Source organism: Cyprinodon variegatus, unplaced genomic scaffold (genome assembly GCF_000732505.1).
Source record: "Cyprinodon variegatus isolate N-32 unplaced genomic scaffold, C_variegatus-1.0 Scaffold546, whole genome shotgun sequence".
In the NCBI taxonomy this organism is placed as follows: Eukaryota; Metazoa; Chordata; class Actinopteri; order Cyprinodontiformes; family Cyprinodontidae; genus Cyprinodon; species Cyprinodon variegatus.
This window is the reverse complement of record NW_015150999.1, coordinates 406424-431775: the sequence shown is the minus strand read 5'-3', so window position 1 is coordinate 431775 and position 25352 is coordinate 406424. Positions and strand designations below refer to the sequence as shown.

General features: G+C 35.1%; 1 protein-coding gene across 1 annotated transcript in view; it reads left to right on the top strand.

Annotated features, from left to right (window-relative positions):
• Window positions 1–25352, top strand: part of lrp1b (LDL receptor related protein 1B) — a gene marked incomplete at its 5' end in the record, with an annotated part of 277806 nt that overhangs the window by 148119 nt on the left and 104335 nt on the right. The window contains 10 exons of the mRNA XM_015391547.1: window positions 1831–1971; window positions 2064–2189; window positions 2348–2479; window positions 9267–9401; window positions 10964–11093; window positions 12880–13006; window positions 13160–13311; window positions 14154–14278; window positions 14902–15273; window positions 21906–22095. Of these exons, the coding sequence (XP_015247033.1) occupies window positions 1831–1971; window positions 2064–2189; window positions 2348–2479; window positions 9267–9401; window positions 10964–11093; window positions 12880–13006; window positions 13160–13311; window positions 14154–14278; window positions 14902–15273; window positions 21906–22095 (1630 nt within the window). The remainder of the gene's footprint in view (window positions 1–1830; window positions 1972–2063; window positions 2190–2347; window positions 2480–9266; window positions 9402–10963; window positions 11094–12879; window positions 13007–13159; window positions 13312–14153; window positions 14279–14901; window positions 15274–21905; window positions 22096–25352) is intronic.

The following is a 25352-nucleotide window of genomic DNA, read 5'->3' as shown; positions in this document are numbered from 1 at the left end:
GGTGAGTTAGAAATCTAAAAAATTACATAAATTACAATAAATTTGATACACCTTAATACCTTTAGTAAAGAAATATCCTTCATTTTTGTTTGCTTTTAAAAATAATCCTCAAGGATATTTAACCGCATTCAGTTATGTGCCAGAGATTGCTGCTTGGTTTGGTTAGATCAGAGGAAAATATAAATATATATGAAGTGTTCTTCTAAATGATACTGCATTAAAGTCTTTTAATGAATAGTTGCAGCTTCGCTGAGTAATTCTTCTGCTCATCCTTAGCGAGAGGTGATAGCTTCATAATACAGGGTTAGTTTTGGGTCTGATTTAACATTTGCTCTTCTTTGACATGAAGAGGTCTAAAGCCTTCTTTAAATCTTTTTAAAATTAACCATTATTAATGCCAGATGAGTAAATAAAAATGGGTCAATGCATCATTTTCTCATGCATATATTTATATCGGTTTTTCTATCTCACAGAAGCATTAATATGCTCTCCTTATAGTAGGAAGGAGGCATCTTACTCTTCAGCACTTTGAGTGTTCCTGTCAAGTCAGATTTGTCCTGAGGAAAAAGGCACGACTCACTGCTGGTGTGATTTTGGTTGGCTCGGTATGCCGGGGGTCAGGGGGCTTTTGTTGGTGTGTGGAGATTTTTTTTCAAAGGCACACATATTAGTGTAGCTCCTGGTGGTGGAGCTGCCTAAGCCCAGAGGGCTTTGTTTTCTGTCATGGTGAGGCAGCCAGTGAGAGAGAGAGATGTTTAAACATTATGACGCATAACAACTGCAAGTACATGTATCTCAGTTGCCCTGGTGCCATAGGCATCTATCTGTGAACAATGGTTAAACCTCACTGTCCTGCCCACTTACATTTATAAATAAAGCTCTTTCTGTTTAGGACCTTCAAAAAGCCGATGTAGAGGAAACTAAACATTAATGTGAATCTGACTGAAAGGAATTGAAAGATAACTTATCAACAGCTAGCAAATTGTCAAAACAGCCAAACAAATATTCTTTAACTTGAAATAGTTAAGACAATATATCAATTGACGTATGGTTGTCAAAGACCAGTCTTTAATTGGAATTGAAGTTCAAGTTGAAATATTAAATTAGGTACTGCTACTAGCTTTTTTTTTTTTTTTATAAAAGGTGTATTTTGAGCATTTTAACAAAGTGTTGATTCTTCCACATTTTTCTAGGTCAGTTATTACTGACTTAATATAATGTTAGATTGAAATAAATCTAAGCCATAAACAATATTTAATTTTATCAGCTCTTAATAATCTTTGACTGTCAGCCTATCTTAAACACCTATGATTTGTTGCATGCAGCTTCATGCATTTTCCTTCAATTTAATTCCAAATAATTGTATTAACAGTGTTTTAATAGGAGGCTGTTAACTTAAATGGTTGAGTAATGATAGCATCTTTACATTTTAGGATATTTAAATTCTGTTTTGATATAACTTGATTGGTTTTCTGTGCAGCAAAATGATAAATCCACCACTTAATGGTTTCAGCAATAGAATTTTGGTGACTACTAACTTAGCTTCCCTCTTTAGCAGCAGCTGTGTAGGTGTACAAGCAGAACAGTTAACATGGTGCAAATACAAGGGAAGCTGCAGCATTCAATACAGTTTCTGTTCCACTGTGATCATCACTGTAATAGATTAAAACAGTTAAAGAATACTACTATATAGATTTGTTAGATCTGTAAAATATTGTGTCTTTATTTAGATTTCTGGAGCTTTTGCACATAAAAAATGGCTGGTGTGTTTGTTGCTAGCAACCCTATACAGGCAACTGAAAATAATGGTGTAATAATTGATGTTTACAGGTGGTAAACTTTGGTGGGCTGATGATGAATCAGCGCAGCTGGGGACAGTCACCAAAAGAGATGGAAGGAATTTTGTGGTTCTGAGAAATAAGACAAATGGTGTGGTTCATATGAAAGTGTATGACAGGGACAGTCAGAAAGGTAAGAAGGCACACACTAAGTAATTGGAAATACACCACTGTCTACCTATAATATCTTACTGTTTGCCTTTGCTGGTTGGGCTTTTCATTCAGGAAGAAATCCTTGCCAAGTGAACAATGGAGGATGCTCCCAGCTCTGCTTCCCAACCTCAGAGAACACCCGCAGCTGCTCCTGTACTGTGGGATATCATCTACGCAGTGACCGGTCATCTTGTGAGGGTAAGAAATGCTTTTAAGGTACTTCTCATCTTCTCTATAAAATTGCATAGAAAAAAAACGGTGGTTAATAAAAAGTGTTACTGAAACAAAGTTTACTCATAAACATCTGTTTTTATAGTTGATAATGGTTTGTAACTGGTCTCTCTGTCATTCTTTAGGTGTTGACTCATTTTTATTGTATTCCATCCATGAGGGAATCCGTGGAATTTCTCTTGACCCGAATGACAACAGTGAAGCCCTTATGCCCATCACAGGAACTCTGTTTGCTGTTGGAGTTGACTTTCATGCAGGTGTGATATGAATTACAATGCCGTATTGGATCTAAACCTCATAGAGATTTTTTTTAAAATGAGTTTTAAGGTTTTCATTTTGGTCATTGGGTGTTTAAAATTTTACTCCTTTCCATAACTTTTAAATTATGCCTTTTTATTTAGAAATTAACAGTGAGGTAAGACTCAGATGTAAATAATGTTATATGCCTTAACCATTACACAATTAATAACAAGGCAGGTCAACTAATTAATCCATAGAGCTTTTCCATAAATAATTAATTATTTATTGGAGCATTCCCATATAAAATCCAGCACAAATTAAGTTTTTTGTTATTATGAAGACCTGTTGTCCAGCTTAACCTTTTTAATTGTTTGTCCTGGTTAAACTCCCACACAAAGAATTATTTCCTAAATACTAGACTGAAGAACCAGTATTCAGTACTGAAGGCTCCTGTTCTTATATGACATGCTCAAGAGGATTTTAAAGGACAGTTGATCTGTTTTTAGTCCGGACACCAGAAAAATTGCAGGGACACGGCCCTACACATCACTCCAAAAATAATCCAACAATTTCAGCTCTGGGTTGTTTCATAAGCCTTTAGGCCTGTGGGGATTTTTCATTGAATATTAAAGAAGGTAACCTTCCCTGTAAATTTTGTAAAATTATTGGTATATTATTGATTGTTAAACTTCATGAATTTAGTCATTAGACTGCATAAATATGGGCTAAAATGCACCCTATTTAATGAGTATGTTGTGCATTAATAAGCTTTATACTACCCTCTCAGATGCAATGTCCCCTCCAGTCTGGAGCAGCAGGACATTGCTGTTCAGTCTCTATGAGAAATCCCTGTTGAGGTTTTAACCTTAATCTATTGAGGTAAGCAGCAAGAACGTACAGCCCTAATTGGATAAAATGTCAAAATACGCCACTTCCAGTGAAGCTAAACCTCATAGGGGGGGTCTATGGAGCAGGGGCGGGTCATGAAGATGGCTGCTCGATGCTGATTGGCAGACATACTATTGGATTTTTGACAGTGAACAGACAGCTAGGAGGTTTTCTTCATGAGTCAAGAGGCAGAAGTATTCATTCAGTGAGAACCATTATCTTGTGCTGAACTCTTGCAGTGGTTTCTGGAGTTCATTATTTCAGAGAGCTTCACAAAGGCTGTTTTCACCCATTGTAGTGATTTGTTTTATCAACATTTCTTAATGCAATACTTGATGTTTGGATTTAATTAACTTCATTGAGCATCCCCGGTTTTAAAGAGCAGCAGCCGCCATTGCTTTAGGCCATAATGATTTAAGAAATTTTTAAATTCTGTTTTCTCTTTTAGAGACTGGAATTTTTTGAAGAAAAAATACAGAAAAATCTAGATATTCAAATCTAAAATACAATAGAAATTTGCCAGCATAAATATGCTTTGACCTCTTTTTAAAAGTCTAAGTCTAATTTAAAGAGAGATGGTTGATTAAATTGTAGAAATGTCTCTATCAAGGCTCTTCAAGACTTTATCAAGTGTATGAATTTGATTTAATCTAAGTAAAATATATATTTTTTCTTTAATTGAATGATTCAAATAAAGAGCACAAGAACAATACAAAGTTGTTTGCTCCAGATATAGAGCGAGTGAGGTCACACTCACTTTGTCTCTAAAAGAGCTTGAGTGTGATTGGTGGAGAGAGTAATTGAATATCATCCAAATGCTAACACAACAAAAATAAAGCGATCTTATCCCTGAATATCAGCAGATGGGCTGTCCATCCACATATTGTCAGCTGTTACCCAACTTATTATCGTGACCAAATCATTTTAACCTCAAGTGGATACTTGCTTCACAAATTTCTTGTGATAATAACAACTGGCCCTTGACTTTACCAGATTGAGGGAAAAATTGATGACATAGAAACATGCAATTAGGGAGTTATTCAACAAGGAGACATGTCAGCAATCTTGTGAAATAGAAGCTAGTGATTGCTATAGCAGTACTCTGCCTCGGTCAGCAGATCATTTGCTAAGATGCAGATTTTCATTTAAGTTTGGTCATATGTTTTACGTTTAACTGTGTATGATTTTAACTCGTAGCGCTTTAACCCTGACCTTAGTTTCAATTTTGATGAGATCCCATAATTAAAGAATGAATAAATGCAAAGCTGTTTTATGCATCTTAAAGAAAGAATGAAGTTGCAATGTAATACGCTTTTAAAAGAATTCTGGCTCCTTTAGTTTTTTTAATTACCTCATTTACCACCTGTGTACTAGTTACTGAAAAAAAGGATGGATAGTTACATATACTAGTAACTTCATCCAAAGTGTAACTCAATTATATTGTTGAATGCTTAAACAAGAACATTTTTAGTTATTTTCTCAAATGAAAATTTCTAAAAATGTAGTAATTAATGGCCTTATAACTTAAGTTTGGAGTTGTACAAAATACAAACACATATAGGCCAGCGAATGATTTGAAATGAATAAGAAAACAAAAAAACCATAACTACACCAGGACAAAAAAAAAAAAAAAAAACATTTCTTGAGATTGCAGTTCACTTCAAACTGATTATATAAATAACTGTGAAAAAAAACATTGTGCTATATAAGATTGTGTATGCTATATAACATTGTTATATAACTTTATTTTGTGCTTGGCAGTTTAATTTAGCTGTGGTGGTGTGCAACATGTAGCTGAGACCCTGAAAAAATGTACACCCAGAGCAGCAATTGTAACAGTGGGAAAGTTTTAAAAGTATTAATACTTTTGAAATACATTGTAAGCTAACAACTTGCTAAGAATTTCTGAAAAACTAATGTTGTGTTAACCCTATTGTTCTTGTACTGAAGGGGAAATATTTGGGGTATATAGTCACAAAAACTGGCCCTTGCTGAAAATAAAAGAGCTGTTTGCTTTTTCTGTCTGAAAGTTTCATCAGTCAGATCAGATTTGCTTACAAAAACTTCACAAAAATATCCCAGTTTCGTATCATTATAGCTGTGCTGCTTCATAGCAATATGCCTTTGCTTTGCAAGAATGATGTAAAGACATTCCATTAAGACCTCAGGGAATCTTTTTGTCTTGTAGAAGAGGGGCATAATATTTCTGCATTTAGTTTCTAAACTACCATAGCATTGCATAGATTTAAAGGACTGACTGTATGGAGTTTTTTTTACAGTGTTAGTTTCAAATCTAATAATTCTTGCTATGTCAGGATAAATACTGAGACATAAAGATAGGATTTTAACATTTAACTGCCACTTAAACAGTGGCTGAAAGGATTTAAGATTTAAGGAGTGCATCAAAGTAGATACTATCTCTGAGGACCATTTGAAAAAAACAGCTATGGGCTGTTTTCTGTCTCACTTTAGTTTTGTCATTTATAAATCTTATTTATATTCCTAAGCCATCGTTTTTTGAGTTTTTCACGCCCTTTATATTATTATAGTGATCACTGTTCATGTGTTTTCTGTCTAATGGCTGTGAAATACTATAGCAAATAACTATTAACACCAATTCCTTTAGAGTTTTTTTGTGTTGCAACCTCTGTCCATGCTTTATTACGTACATTGCGAGATATGGTTCAGCTGGCGTGTTTTATGTTTGTTTTACAACAGGAATTTATATTGCTGTGTAAAAAAGGAAGGCAGAGCATAGGCAGTATTTTAAGACCTGATTTTTAGGGTAGATTTTACCATCTTTCAATTGGATAAGCAAGAATGTTTTAAATAAGGGTTGGTTTTTGCCATACGCTGCTAAAAGAGGGATGGTAATGAAGCATTGCTCCTAAAAAATATTTTTGGTCATTTGTTGCTACAAAGAAAGAAAATAAACATTAGAAGATATGATTTAGGCAACTGTCTAAACCCTTATTAAGTAAAATCATTTCCAGTTCAGTCCACTGATATTATGTTCCAAATTAAAACAGTTTCCTTACAGTGACAGTGAATAAAAAATTCTGTTTTTGATAGTTTATAAACTCTACACTCCTAGTGTTAGAAAATGTGCAAAATAGAAGGAACAATTTATCTGGCTTCTGCATGCATTCTAATACTAGTCAATAAATTATTGCATCACTATGTGATGAAAGAGCAATAAGATCTCTTTATAGGGGAATTTCATGAATTACATCAAACTATACTTAATCAATTCACTGAAACTTTTTTAAAGAGTTCTGGTGTGTCAGCTTAGCTGTCATGATATTGCCTGGATAGCATTTGGTTACCCCACATCTACCGTATGCTTCTCACAGAATATAATAATGATTGATGTTTCATGCTAACAAATAACCTGTATACCTTGTATACCATCTGCTGCACCTCTTTTTAAAAGATTAGAAGTGATATTCTGTTTTTTGTATATATGCTTTCCTTAAAGGTTGATATGTTGTGAGGAACGAAGGAAGGAAGTCATTGTAAACTAGGAGACCTTGACTGTTTTGTGACCTTCCTATCTGTTTAGATAACCTGAAAGCATTCATTTACACATTTTTTTTTTTATTCTCCCCACATTTTTTTATTTTTTTTATTTTACAGGGCCATGGTCATGTTATGACAGTTTTTATTAGATTGATACGGCAATAGCTCACTTCAGTAGCATACAAAACTTTTCTGAAATATTACCCTATCCTGTAGATGTATTATTCGTCATTTTTTGTATTTCACATTTTGTTTTTGCTCAGTTTGTAAGTCAATAAACCTCTGTGTACATTTGCATTAATAACACCTATTGGCTGTGGTATAATACTGTGCATGTGTGCAGAAGGTAAACAAGGAAGTGATGTGGCTAAGAAATTTAACAACTAGTGTAAAAATGCAAGGAGTATTTTGATTCAAAGAGGGATAAAACTTAAAAAGTGCTTCAAATACAGAATAAACGTTTGTGTTTACTGAAGCGGGATATAAAACTGAAGAGGAATAGATGTGTGAGTAAATGTCATTAATACTAATACGGGTGATGCCAATGCTATTCTTAGTTTCTGCAGTCTAAGTACAAACAAAATTCTAGATTATTTAATTGATTGATTGATTGATTTATTAATTAATTGATATAAACAGAGCTTAAGGGTCCAGTTTTCTCCTTTCCCCTCTCAAATTGGATTCTAATTTAAGTGTATTATATTGAAATTGATTTATACACCGTTTAGAATAAAATGTACTTTGCTATCTTGTAAAGGGCCTTAATAGAACATTTGTTGTAAACTGGCTATGTTAAAAAAGGCTGAATTAAAAAGAATTAAAAGTAATACCAGAAAGTTACTAATAAAAGCTAATGGAAACTTTTTTGATTATTTACCCTCCAAATGTTCTGCTTTAGCCCCTTTTAAATCAGATTTTTTTCTTTACTGTTTGCAATAACTTTACAAAATGTAATACATAAATATCCTAATTGTTAAATTTTTAAAGAGACTTTAGCTCCCTTTGGCACCTTCTTCTTCTTTTTGACTATTAATCTGATGTAACAAGTAAATTCCTCCACTGAGAGATCAATCAATCAATCAATCAATCAATCAACCAATCAATCAATCAATCAATCAATCAATCAATCAATCAATCAATCAATCAATCAATCAATCAATCAATCAGGCATCAATTAAATGTATTAAGCTTTAATTATTTGCATAGCAATCAGAGGATCAGCCTTCGACATGTCTTAAATGTTTCACTTTGGTTCTGAGTCAAGTAGCAAGTCACAATTCATGTGAGCACTTAATAGTCTTTTGTTTTAGGACTTTAAAAGAAAAAAAGTTATAGAAAAGCAATTAAGAATTAAGCTTTAAATACGTTTTTATGCAAGCGGGAAGTAGTTAGTATCTTAATATAAAAATGAGAAGCTTCAAATCAGAACACTTGTAAAATCCTTTAAAAGTGAATAGCCCTCTTGGAAATGTGACTGAAGATTTCTTAAAGGAAATAAGCTAAGTCCAAAATTAGACAAGTACAAAATTTAATGATTGTTGCAGCCTTTCATTCTTTGAGCAAGTGAACATGCAAATGTAGCACTAAGCCTCATCCTGGATCAGCACCTGACAGCATGAACATTTCATTTACATATCGTTATGGAAGCCAGGTTGCCAGAGCAGAACAGATGAAAGCCCCACAGCTGTATTCTGTCATATGTCATATTTGTGTTAACAGAGTGTGAAGGCAGGGGGAACAAGATGGTGCAATTAAATGTCTGACGCTATGTAAGCTCTTAACAACCTGTGGAGAGTCAGACTTGGATGCTGCACTGCAAATACAGTATATTGTGTATTTATAATGATATCGGAGATTCACTGTAACCAAAGCCATGTTCCCCACACAGGAAGATGCCACCCCACAACATTATAGGGCTTCTCAGTAAATTAGAATAATGCAAACATTTCAACAAGTTAGTTCTAAAAATAAAATAAAAAAACTGTAATAATGTATTATATGTTCATGTGAATATATTTCTATAATTTCCACTTATTTTATTTTTCTATCTGGATTGATCAACTTTGATTAAACTAACTTTGAAGTTGTCTTCGGGTGCATGACATAATCATCAAAAGGAAAAGAAATGTGTCGCTCTGTAAAAAGAACTAACAAAGACATAAGAAAATAAGAGCAGACTTGTTTACTTAATTACTGGAATAAAAATACCTGTTCCATTCTACTTCATTGCTTTATGTCAAAGCGACATTCCTGAATTGAGTTTCTTGATGGTGCCACCTGACATCTGGTGAAAGTGACTGTAAAATGTCGCCTTGTTTGAAAGTGCAGCTATGTACATGGCAGCAGCATTCATCATCCTATTATCTACTGTCATTAATGGTATGGTGTAATTTTCAGGGAATGACACTGTGTACTGGACAGATATGGGACTGAATAGAATATCCCGCGCCAAACGTGATCAGACCTGGCAGGAGGACGTCATTACTACTGGCATCAGCCGAGTGGAAGGCATCGCTGTTGACTGGATCGCTGGTCAGTATTGTGCCTCCCCAGTCCCCAGAGTTATCATTACTAGAAGCTTTCAGCTTGCCATTGATAGTGGAAAATGGTCCCTTTTATTTCACTCTGTCTAGTTGTGACAGGAAGTAGGGGCCTGGGTTTGATGTTAATTAGTCATTCAAAATTAGCCTTTTAGCACTCACAAAAATTTAATAAGTTAATTTAATTAAAATAAGTTAACAAAACTTAGAAGTTGTTTACAATACTTATAATTTAAATACATGTAAAAACGTAAACTAGGGTTAGGGTGGGTAGTTGGGAAGTGAGGTCAAGCTGGTGTAGACTTTTTAAAAATGATTTCCTTTTAGCTCATTGCGCATTTTGCTGTACTTGTACATCGAAACTGATGTTAGATTTAATTATTTGAAAATTTTATAGTGTTGCTTCGCAAAAAATTTAAATAATTTTTTTTTTGTTAGTTGCTTTTTTTTTTTATTTGGGGGGTTAGTTGAACCCTTTTGCCGTTGGGAAAGGGCATTTTCCTTTTAGATTATTAAAAATTAAGGATTTTTTTTTTTTCAGTTGCTTTTTTTTTATTGTTCTTTTTTTAGGGTTAAAAATACTCATTCCATTGAAAAAATATCTTATATTCCTTCTCAAATTAAGGCTAAATACATTTTTAGATATATTTTTGGAGTCTGCAACTTTATAAAACAAAATTATTCAAAAAAAGGTTCACCTTACAATTACCACATATGTTCATAGGTTCTTATTTCCAGCTTCAACAAACAGGGTGGGGAAAAAATATATATGTTTTGTACACTTTTGTGCAGCAGGGTGTTGCACAAAAGTGCACCAATTGTGAACCTCCCCCTTTTTTCGGATAGTTTTTAAAAAGCTACGTTTACTAGAGGCAGAAGTTGGTAATGGACCGTGGATATATTGTTTGTGGAAAAGTGACAGTATCTTGGTTTTGTCTTTGATCGTCATCTTGCTTTTAATGAACATTTTCATAATATCAAGCTTTACCTTAAAAGTCTTTTAATTATAGGAGACATTTTCCTACACCTATGTCTTAAATCTTTAATGCATCAATATTTCTTTTCACATATAATGTACAATTTTACAGCCAATCAGAAAGACAAAAATACTTTTGTTTCTATTGTAGAAGCAGAACACTTAAAATTTTCGGTCATCAAATTTAAATTTATGAATCAACTTGCTCCTCTACCATTAAATCACTTCATTAAAAAAAAACAAAAAACAAAAGTAAAATGAAAACCATCGCACAGAGCAGAATTACCATTTTTTGTCAGATGGTTTTACCTTAAAGAGATGCCTTTTATTGACATATATCTCAATTTCAATATAAAATTCAAACATTGTGGTCCTGTGGTATTGTGTATACTTTTTCAAACTTAGTGGAGGATGATAATAAAAATGTGTTATGTTTTTAATATCTGCCTTAAACATAATTTTGACATATTTAAATGAAGGCATGTTCCTCATATAGTGTACAGTATTCTTGCTGAATAGAATTCAGTAATAAAAAAAGTTGTATAAATACCTTGGTATTGATTTTTTTTTCAACACAGGAAACCTTTACTGGACAGATCATGGTTTCAATTTGATAGAAATCTCCCGCCTTGATGGTGCATATCGTTCCGTTGTGATATCTGAAGGACTTGATCAGCCAAGGGCCATTGCTGTTCATCCACAAAAAGGGTAATGAAAGTCTCCGTGATTTACTGATTTGTTTTCTAGCTTCCCAGTCAAACATTGCTGTTGCCAGTAGGATCTATCAGTTGTTATTATATATATTCTTTTCCCCAGTGGCTTATATAGGGCTGTATAGCAAACTGGTTATCACACATAAATCAAACATGGTTGTTTTCCTTTCTTAGAAATAACGTTTTTGCATCAGAGCTTGTCTGAGCACTTGAGCAGTTTCATGTTTGTTTACCTGCTTATTGATGCAGCTACTCAGTCAGCCAATTATTTGCCAGCTTTGCTGTGCATTAGACCATGGACATACAACTTCTGTTGGTGCAGGCATCAAACAAAAACATTAAGGAAAAATACATTCTTGGTGATCGTCATGCCAGAATGGCTTGGCTTAGTATTTCTGTATAAAAATATTCTCCTGGTATTTCCACACACTTAAGCTTAGAGAATTTGTTTGAGTATTCAAAGGTGAATGCAGGGAAGCATTACAGCAGGCTATAGATGTATAGTTTTCCAGATTAATATAATAAAAGACCCAGTGGCTGCATTGTGATGATGCAGCCACTTTGATGTGCAATGTGCATAACTGGTGCACAGATGTTAAGATACTTGGATAATTAATTTATGTGCTTTTTACTCTAGTAATCTATATCTAAGCTTTTTTTCTCAAAAAAGCAGGTAGTTTATGTAGCTCCATACAAAGAAAAATAGATCATCCAAACTCTATTTTAATATTTCAGATATATATTTCAGATGAGACCCATCCCTTCCCAGCAGCTGCAGGATTTATAACCATCACTGCTCCCAAAAACACTTCATGTATTTACATCTCTGTTATTTCCACACATATTGTCATTTCTTGTAAATTCTGTTGGTTTTAATGCAAATATATACATGCAAGTAGACTTGATTTTTTTACTCAATTGTTCACACCTTTAAGTATGCTATTATTTGTCTATTTTAGATTTTTTTTTTTACATAAAAAAAGCTGCTCACTCTGCTGCCAATACACTTCAATTTTCCATTGTAGGACTATTAACATTATTTTCATTCTATTTCATTCTATTCTATCAAAATACTTAGAACAACACTAATATATATATATATACCATTTATAAGATAAATAAATTTCAGTTCTTTTCCTATTAGATATTTCAGTTCAATTTCACTAAGTCTTTACCGCGTCTTGATCTCTAAATGCACCCAGTTTCTACCAAAAAATAAACGGAATCACTATTTTTTGAGACAATTTCAACACATATCAGCTGGACATATCCATTAGATGTTAATATAAAAAGGTATGCTTGCCATATGGTGCACCTTGTGGATTGCCATATGTTTTTCTCTTAAATAGATCCTACTGCTGCCTGGTTACACCATCTTGCTGACATTGTCACATGCACTGACTCAGTGCTTAAAGTTGTTTAAACCGTATATAGATTTACCATCACAGTGACCTGGTGGGTTTACAGCTGAAGATGAACTTCAATCCCACCTTGCTGCATCAGTTATTTACAAAACCGCACACAGATTCTCAGAGTGGATCTGAGACGTGACTTAAAGTTTTTTATGAGGTGCTTTGTCTAATTAAAGCTCAGAATCCGTTAAAGGGATTTTTGATGCTTTAATAAAAACAGAATCGAGGGAAAAACACCATCTAGATATGTGTTACCTTATTGTTTTAAGTATGTCTGGTAATCTGTTCTATCTCATAGCAATGTTGTATTAATCTCTTTGTACATATGAAGTCATGGTCTTTTTTCCTTTCTCCAATTATGCTTCCCAGTTACCTCTTTTGGACTGAATGGGGGCAAAACCCCTGCATAGGTCGTTCCCGTCTGGATGGCTCTGACCAAGTTACCCTGGTGAATTCAGGCATTGTCTGGCCCAATGGAATCTCCATAGACTTCGAGGTACAATCCAAAACACATGCACAAACATTGACTCAAACCTGATGCACTCCCATATTCTGTACCTCCTCTTCCATCATTCTGTTTTTGTGTCTCGAATATTGATGTGCCAAAGAGCACTGGTCTTTGATATGCATTTTTTAAATTACCTTCCAGGAAAACACATTATATTGGTGCGACGCACGCACAGATAAGATCGAGAGGATCAACCTTGAAACAGGCGAGAGCAGGGAGATTGTACTGTCAGCGGCCAACGTAGACCTTTTCTCAGTGGCTGTGTTTGGGCCTTACATCTACTGGTCTGACAGGTAATTCATTATTTTCCTAAATACACTCTAAAGCACTGGTCTGTATAGTAACTTTCCATCAACTAGAACCGACAACAGTCTTGTGTGAAAATATTACAATAAGCAATTGTTCTTAGTAAAAGTTAAACCCTATAGAGAAACCCTTTTTAGAGAATACAGATAAAAAAACAACCTTTTTCCTTGTTTTCTTTGTTTTTTTTTATTTTAGTAATAATTCGTTTTTAGGCTTTTAACATGACTGATGGTTAAACTAATGGTGAAAATGGTGATTAACTGCTTTTCTTTTTCCTAATCGTGTGTGTAAGTAGTCTGTATATCTTCTCTATATCAAGGTGCAAATAGGTTTTGAAAAGCTCAAATAGGTTACAAGTTAGTGATTGTAGCTCATATCTGATCAAGTTTGTGAAACAAAAAATACATTAAAGGGGAACGCCGTTTTTTTTTTTACATTGGGCCCTTGATTTTACGTACAGTAATTACATCATGTTCTACTCACCCATTTGAGTTTTGTGTCATTTGGAGCTGTTCTGAACATATTCGGTTAGGTTATATCCAAGTAACATCTTCCTATGGGCAACGACTTGAAGGCACAAACTAAACTGTTCATAATTTATTATTTATGGTACGCCAACATTCATAACATGTAGGTGAATCACAGAACATGATGTAATAACGTAAAATCAAGGGCCCAATGTAAAAAAAAAAAAAACTGCGTTCCCCTTTAAGTTTTTCCCACTTCCAATTTTTGCATTACTAAAACCTAGAATACACCATGTGTCATTTCCTAAAACTATATGTATTGCTTGCTGATGCTTTCCCCCCCCCCTGTTAATGACATTCAGGGCCCACTCTAATGGCTCAATCCGCCGTGCTTTGAAGACGGACACAAATGAGGCTGTTACAATGAGGAGTGGCTTAGGGGTCAACTTGAAAGATGTGACAATTTTCAACAGAGATAGGGAAAAAGGTAGGATTTCATTTTACATTTTTTTCACAGATTATAGAAAATTATGCCATCTTACAATAAGTAAATGCTGCAAAAATGTTCAGTGATGTTGATGATGTTCAATGAACAACTTTGGAAATAATCCCAGCATAAGACATTGGATGTTTAAAGTTTAATACAGCAATGCTTCTTATCACAGTATTCTAAACTTCAGACATCCAATAGCGTACTGGTCATTCCATTAACTAATAATAGAATTAAAATGGCATCACTGTGCAAGAGTTGTTTACTTAAACTGATAGGCTGGATAATACAAGTTTTAATCAAAGAAGCAGCCTAAATGGCAAGATATCCTCACTTAAGATGGGAGAATTTCATTGACACCATCACGATAGTACACTTCTTAGAAGAATGGAAATACTGGCTGAACGTTAGACCTCACTTTATTTTGCCCTCTCTCATCTATTTCCGGTCAAAGTACATGAAAGTAGTTGCTCTTAATATCTGAAAATGTTGAAAACTATATAGGATATACAGTCTGCACGTCATCATTGATTTTTCCTCATCTATCATACATTGCAGGGAAAAATTAAACCCGACTGCAGAAAGCAAGCTTGTAACTGAACATGTGTTGTGTTTTCAAGGCACCAACCCTTGTGCCAGGAACAATGGAGGCTGCCAACAGTTGTGCTTTCACTTGGGAAGCGGTCGCCGAACCTGCTCATGTGCCCACGGTCGCTTGGCAGACGATGGTTTTGCCTGCGAGCGCTATGAAGGTTATTTACTCTTCTCCGAAAGGACTATCCTAAAAAGCATCCACCTCTCAGATGAAAATGACCTCAACTCACCAGTTCAGCCACTTGAAAATCCAGCTTTTTTCAAGAACATTGTTGCACTGGCCTTTGACTACAGCCAGAGTAAATCTGGGACCAACCGCATCTTTTTCAGTGATGCACATTATGGAAATATACAGATTATTAACGATGACTGGACTGGAAGATCTATCATTGCAGAAAGTAAGTGGATTAAATTTTGCCAAAATATGTTTCCCACAATACATTATCTCCTTTTATTTATTTTACACATGCTCTTATGTGAACATACATTTTGGGGCTTTGACAAGCCCTGCATAAAAACACATAATTTCAGGTGATTAGCAATATGTCTGATGCCATGTCAACAGCCACAAATGCATGTATTAACTCACCTGGCTAAGATATACGCACATCATTAAAACAGATATATTGCAGTGCTATCATTTTTCAGAGGCATTTACACATATTTTACAGCCAGTCTTTGATATGAGTACAGATATTCAGTTCAGTTATGGGTACTACTCCTTAATCACTTTTGAAATTGCTGCAGCTAAAGCATTTTTCTATACAGTCATTTTATAAGCTGATTAGTGTTTCTTAAAAAAAAGACATTTGTAATCCATTGCTTTCAATATAAAAATTGTCTGCAGCTCCACTTTATTAATCTGCCATACCTTAACATATTTTCCCTCTATGAATTGTGAAACATGCGTCAGACAGCTATACTCTGCATTACCTTTTCTAGGCTGCAGAAGCACTCCTTATGTGTGATCTTGTGACATAATGGTGTTCTGTCTTCCAGGGATGTTGTGCTAAAAATGATCAAAGTACAGCCAAAACGGCATCATTAGTTGGATGAAATGACTCTACTATTGTTAATGATGGTAGTCAAAATTGTATCAATTTTATTTTATCGTAGTGCAAACGTTTTGTTTTTTTTGTCTCTGAAACTTGCCATTGCACCTTTGTTTCCTTCTCGCCCCAATGACTGCTGTGATTTTTGTGATTGAATTTGCACAAAACTCACAAACATGCTAAATATAGACAAAGAAAGTGCACCCTTACTCTGTTTCAGGTTTGATAAATTACAATTTTCACCCTCTTCCCAGTATTTTGCAGCTTCTAATGATCAGCATACAGTACCTTGGGAAAGTATTTTTCCCCCTTGAACTTTTCAACCTTTGCCATATTTCAGGCTTAAAACTTCCTTCCATCCATCCGTCCGTCTGTCCGTCCTTCCATTTTTCTGTCATGCTTTACCCCAGCTGGGGTCGCGAGGGGTGCCTTTTGCCTAACTCCAGCTGTCTATGGGTGAGAGTCAGGTTATACAGGTTAGACAGTTCACCAGTCCATAGCAGGGCTTAAAACATAAAGATATAAAATTGTATTTTTTTCCACAATGGAATGAAATATATTGGATGTTTTAAATATTTATTAACAAATGAAAAACTGAAAAAACAGGTTCCAAAAAAGTTAAGACAAACCACTGGACTTTGTTTTCCAAGTTTGAAGATGTTTCGCCTTACATCCAGAAAACCTCTCAATTCATAATGTCTGGATTTGCATCGAGTTCCAAGCTTTATAGAGTAGAAGATGATAGATGAAGATGATAGTAGGAAGGAACCAACTCTATTGCTGCGTTATAGTATTTTTAGAGCTGAAACCTGAGTCCATCTCCTCTGTTTAAGTTAGTTTTTTTCTCTCTTAATATAAATGCCTTCCTTCACACCCCTTTCAACCCACCTGTCCTCTTTGTCCAAAATGTGTTAAAAAAATGGGTGTGTAAAATTATTTGGACCCCTTTATTTAATATTTCTACCACCAGCTTTTGCTCTTATTAAAGCTGCACATCTCTATCTGTTGTGCTCCTTGAGATTGAAATGTTTACCCATTCATCCTTTCATAACAGCTCAGGATCAGTGAGGTTGGATGGAGAGCATTTGTGTACAGCAGTTTTCTGTTCTTTCCACAGATTTTTGATTTGATTCAGGTGTGGATGTTGCCACTCTAAAACCTGGTTAAGTTTATTTGTGAACCATTCCACTGCAGATTTTGCTTTGTGTTTTGGGTCATTGTCTTGTGGGAAGATAAATCTCCGTCCCGGTCTCAGGTCTTTTGCAGACCCCTACAGTTTTTCTTCCAGAATGGTCCTTCATTTCCCATCTCAGCTATAGATCATCCAGAGTGATCATTGTTCTCTTGAATGCAACCCTGATCAATCTTCTCTTTGATTGAGCTGAAACTTTAGATCANGCCACCACCGTGTTTTGCAGGGGGATGGTGTTTTCAGGGTGATTAGCTGTTTTGCTTTTCTGCCAAACGACGTTTTGCATTGTTGCCAACATGTTCAACTTAAGATTTATTTGACCAGAGTACCTTCTTCAACATGTTTGATGTATCTACCAGTTGGTTTATGGCAAACTTTAAACAAGACATTTCATGGAAATCTTTATGAAATGGCTTTCTTCCATAAAGGCCAGATTTTTGTACTGTAGTATATGGCTGATTGTTGTCATATTGACAGTCTCCCATCTCAGCTATAGATCATCCAGAGTGATCATTGTTCTCTTGAATGCAACCCTGATCAATCTTCTCTTTGATTGAGCTGAAACTTTAGATCAACATTGGATAATTCACAGATCCACATTCAACTTCTGGAGAGAGAATCACTGCCCTGAAAGTAAAGGGGTTCATTAATTTTGCACGCTCCACTCTTCAGATTAAATTTCTTCAAAGCGTTTCAAACATCCAGTAAATTTCATTCCTCTTCATGATTGTGTCCCACTTGTTTGTTCTTTACAAAAAAAAATCATATCTTAATGTTTCAAGCATAAAATGTGGCAAAAGGTGGAAAAGTTCCATGGTGCTGAAAACTTTCGCATGGCGCTGTAAATGCTGCATATTTATTGAGGCAAAATCAAAAAATGTTATAGCCTGCTTATTTTACAAACACAAACCTGGTGTGCACCTTGTTATGAGATTAAGCTTCAAGTTTGCAATTTTTTTTTTTTATAAATGCAAGCCTTTAGCAGATCAGGCCCCAAGAGTACCAATAAATACAGTGGAATTCATTAACTTTGTATGTTTAAATAATATTTTTTATCAATCAAGTTCATGTGCCATTAAAAATATCTAATAAATTAAGCTATTAAGCTATCCAGATGAAAGTAAATCCCCCTGATTTTAGTAATCTGTTCCCTCTGATTTATTAGTATAGACATGGCAACATTTTACTTTACCTTTAATGTAAAAGTTCTGTTGCTATTCACAAAGAATCAACTACATCAATGTTGGCTTTTTAGTTATAAAACAAAAAAAAAAATCCTATTTCATGATTATCCCCAATGTTGTTAAGCCTTCTGCTTATTCACTGCTTCCAGCTAAGCAAGGATCCTTCCCCATCTATTAATCACCAAATGTCAGCCAATTCCATCTTGATGAGCATGGCTGAAGTGTGATAAACAGCTGAAGTGTCAGATCTCCACAGCTTGCATTCTCTACCATCCTGCAAAGTTTCCACAGGGAACAGAGCTCAGCACCTTCCCATCCCCTTCTTACACAGGGAGACTAGCAGAGTGTTACTGATCCATTCTCACCCATCCCCCATCTCATCTCCCACGCTTCCTGCTGAGGAAGCTTTCTGCTTATTTATTTATCTTCTAAAAATGAGCAGGCATTATCAAGAACCATCTGTCAGGAGCGCTAGTGTCCTTCACGCCTTACCACTTGTGAAATGCTCAAGGAAAGGATTCCAAAAATTTTGTTTGAATGTTGCTTGAATTTTTTGAGCTTGCAATGCTCATACTTTTTTACAGCAGCATTCCCTAATTTAGTGTTAAAGGTTAATTCAAACGAGAATCAGAAACATTAGTAAACTTTAGTGCAGCATTAAACACCAAACTCTTTGTAAAATTAGGCCTTTAATTCTTTTCTTTTCCTTTTTTTACCTGAATCCCATCGTTGAGAAAAGGTGAAGATGTTAATCATCCATATTTCCCTAATTAAACTTTGTGTCCCCCATTAATTACTCTCTCGCGTGGCCAACAATTTGTGAGGAACTCCAAGCTGCCAGACAGCTTTTATTGCAAACTATTAATTAGTTGTCAGCTGACTCAGGCAGCATTAAGTATTCTAGAGCATAGTTTATGAGTTTTCAGATACAAAGTTGCAGCTAAATTGTCTAACACTAGGGAACATGTGAACCGATTCTACAAATCAGTACCTGTCTCAACAGAGATATTTATGTGCCAAAAAAAGGGATCTAGAACTACATATATTTACAAGAATATTAAGTGGATTTTCACATGTTCCATGTCAGCTAAGGCCTTTAGAGTCTAATATGTATCTCTGACTTTTTTTTTTTTTTGCAATTCTTCTGAACACAGTGTCATGTTTGGATGAATTTGCAGTGATGTCGACTCATATGGGGACTGGAAACTGTCTTTATTGTTTTTGTGGGTTATCATTTGCATTACTGAATGATGATTTCAAATTTTCATTGTAAACCTTTCCAAATATATGGGTGAGAGTACCGTATTTTTCAGACAATAGTGCGAACTTCACTATAAGCTGTGCCCACTAAATTTTTTGAGAAACCCGGAAACGGCTGCACCGGGATATGAGCAAGCTGAAATCTACTGAACTGTCTCCCACGAAACCTGTAGGGGGAGCTCTGCCCCTGGAGTAGGGACTAAAAAGAATAGAAGAAAGTCTCTTCATTGGTTCGGCTGCTTGAATGTGGCAGATAAATGGGAAAATGTGTGAATACAGGACATTTGTTCTCTGTCGTGCCTGGTGCTAGATAGGTCTTGTGCTAGATATAAAGTTGCCCCTTATTGTTTCATTTCCAGCTTGGACCTCCCCCTCTGACGGTTAGGAAAAATCCGCAATGCCACAAATTTCTTATAAGCTGCATGGTTCAAAGTGTGGGAAACAAGTAGCGGCTTATAGTCCTAAAAATATGGTAGTTGTTTATATTAGGCTTTGTACTAAATACATTTGTGTGATTAAAATGATTAAAAACTCCAGAAGCTCCTATTTTTATCGATGTTGGTATAGTTGAGGATTTTCTTTTTCCAGGTGGATCATCAAAATAAGTGGTCCTCGTAATTGTCAATCATTCTGGTGATATATTTACGTGAGGGTGTTCTACGTGCTCGTTCCCATTTCAATCTGAAAAAACTCACACGAAGAGAAAAGACAATTAGGAGAAATTTATTAACTTTGTCTTTGACGCTGAGACCTCGGCAGGAAACATAGCGCCTAATTTTGATAGACATGCATGAACAGGAGCAAAGAATAGGGCTGTTTCCCCCCAGGCCTGAAACTGGTGGTGGAGTGGAGATAGATGAAGTTGGTCAGTCTGTAGACTGCTGGTAAGCGAGACGGTCTGCTGAGCTTTATGGGGAGATCCAGTGGATTGTGTGAGCTGATACTAGAGCTTTACTCAGGGACCTGGAAGATTGAAGTCCAGTTGGATAACACAGGTTGAGAGAACCTGTCCATGATGAGCAAGCATGGAGCAACAGTGGAGAGGAAAAACTCCCTGTTGGGAAGAAACCTCTGGCAGAACCAGGCTCAACATGGCGGTCTTCTGCCGGACCGGTTGAGATGAGACAGGGAACGCAGAACGCAGAGTCTGGGAGGAATGACACTGATGAAGCTTTAGCTACGAAGGTGGAGGAGGGGCTGGAGGTGGGTTGAAACGGTGTCACCTGAATGAAGTCACACAGCGCATCCGCCGCCAGCGCACAGGAGCAGACTAGTGCGGATCGTAGGCCTTTTAAGATGAACTTTGGATGCCGATTGGCTTTCATGGAGGTGTGGTTCAAAGCTGATTGGCTGTGTAGCAGGTGGATGTAGGTGCAATTAGTTTCTTCAGTTGAACTTCTGCCTAGGCTCCATTTTCACTTACAGGTTGTGTATTTGCATTTTGTTTTTTAAGGGGAGAGGGCGGGTCTTTTCAAAAATTCAGGAAAATCCTCCACTATACCTTTAATAATTGTATTTATCTTTTTTAATATATGTTGTAGAAGTTATATCGAATTCATATCTATGAAGTTTGCTCACATGAGCAGAATGTTGGTAGACATTGATATGACCAAATGATCTGATCATGTTCCTGAGTGTTCCTTCAGTGTCATTCACCTCCATGCAATAACATGCAAGGGCTGCAAAAGCCTTATCTTATTTTGTGTTTAGGAAATTGGTTTGCAATGAAAAACATACTCGGCTCCTGAGTGACTGTGGCATCAATAAATGTTTGTCTGTCCAGTGCACTGAGCCATAAAGTAATTTCCCTGTCAATCATCAACTAAACACAATCCCACGGCCAACAGGATTGGAGCTTTCCATCTGTTGAATGCAAACAGCTTGTTGTAGAATCTGAATTATGAAAAAAGGCTTTAATTCAAGCATTTCAAGAAAGTGGGTAACTTGGTTGAAAGAAGTAAATATTATAAAGCCCAGATCTAATGATAATGATAATATTATTGCTGAAGCCAAAGTTGGTGCCTGCAGAAACTAAAAAAAAAATAGGAACCCTTTTTTGTTTTTTTTAATGGTTCAGTTAAAAAGTCATACTTGGTTATTTTTATTTTTTTTTTTGCTGCTTTTTTTTTCTGTTTAATCAAAAATAAATAAAAAGATAATGACATATTTGATGACAAAATGTTGACTTTATACAGAATAATAAAAGGTTTATTTTCTTCCATAAGGCATATCTATTGCTGCACCATATGTTTCCTTTCATTTTAAACTGCATAGTCAAATAATTGAACTATACCAATGTTTAAATTGGGTTCTAATGTGTGTGGGCTTTTTTCTCCTCTTAGATGTGGGTTCTGTGGAGGGTCTGGCTTACCATCGGGCTTGGGACACCCTATACTGGACCAGTTCCACGACATCTACCATCTCCAGACAAACCATCAACCAGAAGCAAGTCGGTGCTTTTCCTAGGCAGGCTGTGGTCACTCTTTCAGAGGAAGACCACCCACACGTACTGGCCCTGGATGAGTGTCAAAGGTTGATAAATTGTCTATCTCCATAAAACACAATTCCTACGCTGGTTCCCAAGCATCTTTTATATGGTTCTACAATATTGTCTAAATATATGGAGAGTGTGCACTGCCTTCAGAATGCAGGGTATCCCTATTCATTAACATTACACATAATGCTTCTAAAAATTATTAACTTGTCAGATTACAGTTCAAAAAGTAAATTCTAAGTAGTATTGGAAATTTACAGCTGCCTCAAATGCTGAAACAATAATAGAAAGCATTATTTATTTTCTAAAGTTATATATTTAACTTACTTTCAGCAGTAGAACATTTTTTAATCTTTGTGGTTTAATATAAATCTATTTAGGAGCTGTTGTCAATATAATGCCTAGCTATACCCTGAGTAATATGGAGGACCATCTCTGCCATAATGAAAAATAAAAACAGAAATATATAAATGATAAATAAATAAATAAATAAGCATACATCTTGGGGCAATACATTGTATTCTTATTTATTTATTGAGCATTGATTTATTTCTGTATTTATTTTTAAACATGGCATAGTTGGTCCTCCGTAGAATAAAACCTCTCATATCCAAAATGTGTTCACTAAAGAGTAGTAAAAGCAACAGTAGTTAAAATGCATCCACTTTTGATCTTCTATTTGCTAAGAATCTAATACTGGTCCACTCGTTCTTTATTGTGAATCAGATTTGCATTCATAAAGAAATAGAGAAATATTATTCTGCATTTGATTGCCTACTTGCACCATCTGTTTTAAAACATGGATTTTATTCAAAGATGATTTTATTAACCCTTTCTTAGAGGATGCCACAAAATATTAGTTCCACAAAAACAAATCAGATATTTTCTTTTAAACATTCAAAGGATAGATTCAAGTCAGTGTTTAACAAAATTAATAAATAAAATAAGCCAAAAAAAACAGGGCAGCATCTGAAGAAAGACTTTCCTTTCTTTGTTTCTTGTTTCCTCCCTTGTTTAGCACTGTAATGTTTCATATCATATTCATAGTCTGATATGAAGAATACTGAAGTACTTAAGGATATTATTTTTCCTGATGACGAGTTTCTTTACTAAAGTAAAAAAAAAAAATGAGAAAAAACAAATATTAAATTAAGTAAATAAAGATAGGTTCCTAGAAAACCCAATAAGTTCCTCTGCTATCAATCTTTTGTCATACAAAGCACAGAGTGTATTACATCCCAGCGTAGGGCATCTGGCTGACCTTTATTTGCTGAATTGTTTTAATTCGACAAAATTAGAAAGGTTTTTGACCATAAAAGCCCCTTTTTAGCTCATGCAGCAGAATCTCCATTTAATTTGAGTCCAGATTTGATCTAGCAGAATGGAATCATGTTTCCATCGATTATCGTAAATCGTCCAGGTCCCAAAACGCAACTTAAACTAAGCAGTCATACACCATAAACCCACCTCTATCAATATATTTTTCCTAAATGCTGGGTGATCTTAGTTCAGATGTAATTTAACCGGGACTTTGCTTAAAGTTCTACTTTTTTTCTTTTTAGCATTAAATTTGGTGTTTTTCTTTTCTTTAAAGACATTTAAAATCAAAAAGGTTCTTTTTGTTGTTTTTGATCAGTAGAAGTTTTTACCTTGAAACTCTCATTTGAATGCCATTTTTGCTCAGTCTATTTTTTTTACTAAGCAAAGAATATTGATTTTAACAGGGACAAGTTACCTTTGCAGCACTGAAGTGTATTTGGTTTGTTATATCTCATATTCAGTGGTTTCCTCAGGAGCTTATCCTCCTGGTTAAGCTCTTGAAGTTGACCACTGCTACATTGATCTCTGTCTGTAGATAATGGCACCCACTGTGGTTTGATGCAATATAAAGTCTTAAAAATGGTTTTGTAACCTTTCTCAAGCTGATTTTAGTGATTTTATTTCTAATATGCTTTTGAATTCCTTAATAGAATTATGCATTGCTTTCTTTTAGGTATTTTTGCATGCATCACGCTATCAAAGGGCTTCTATTTAAATTCTTTATGTATCAGCAATCATACCTGAACACGGATGGCGAAAATTAACTCAGCTTTCGAAATGAAATGTAGCAGGTTTATGGTTTAGGAATTGATATTTGCTTATTCACAAAGGCAACAGCCTTAATGAATACTAACAAAAATAATTTAAACTAAAAACTTTGTATTTACTATATATTATTATAAGTAATCTTTAAGGGTGCGGAAACTTTTTCACAGCTCTGTAGAAATGGCTACTCCTCAGGTTCGAAGTATCGAGTCCAGTTTTCATGAGATAGATGTCACTCCCATAAGAAATATTGTGTTAGGGACTATATTAATATTTAAAACCATGGATGAGGGAGCTGATCTCTAAAGTATGGACTTAAATATTAAATAGTTCAAGTCATCGATTCGGTCAGTTGGGTTGTTTTTTTAAGTATGTCTCTCCTAGTTTTTTTCTGTCCCTGATCCTCCATTTTATAAACAACAAAATCAGGCAAATGTGATGATTTTTTTAAATTGCAGTTTGGATGGTTTGAACTTTGCAGGTTTTTAATTTTATTTTTTTTATTTACCGTCAGTGAAATATGTAGGAAATGTGTAGATAAGATATTGTTTTCAGGTTCTCTTCTGAAAAAATACAAAGAGCAGTCAGAAAAGAGTGAGAGTTCTATTGCTCTCCCTGTATGAACTAAATTAATTTCCTGACCCAAGACTCCCCTTGGTTGGCAGTTTGGCAGCATATCCATTCTGCTCCAGAACCACGGTCTTATAATTAGAATTTAAGCTCAAGTGATTAATTAGTAGACTCTGGTTGTGACCTGTAACCTGAATTTTTATCAGCATAGTAGAGTAGATTTCTATTACTTTATACTTTGTAGCGGAGCCCATAAAAATGCTTTTCAGTTATACTCTATGCCTCACACAACTGATGATGTGACTTTTATCTTAGAGATTCACAGTACTGCTTTTATCTGTTTCTCAGGTTCTCACTCACTCGAATTTGACCTCTGTCAGTTAAGCTGTGATACTAATACATTTTATTTGAGGCCGAGCCAACTTTTTTTCATTTCCTGGGAATAAAATGTATCCAAAAACTAAATGGACAATCACATTTATATCTTCATCCCGACCTCGTTGCAGGGGCAGCACTCTCAGCAGGGACTCCTGCTGGTGAGAAGTGTCCAGGGGGCAGCCGTAAAAGTTCATATATATATATATATATATATATATATATATATATATATATATATATATATATATATATATATATATAT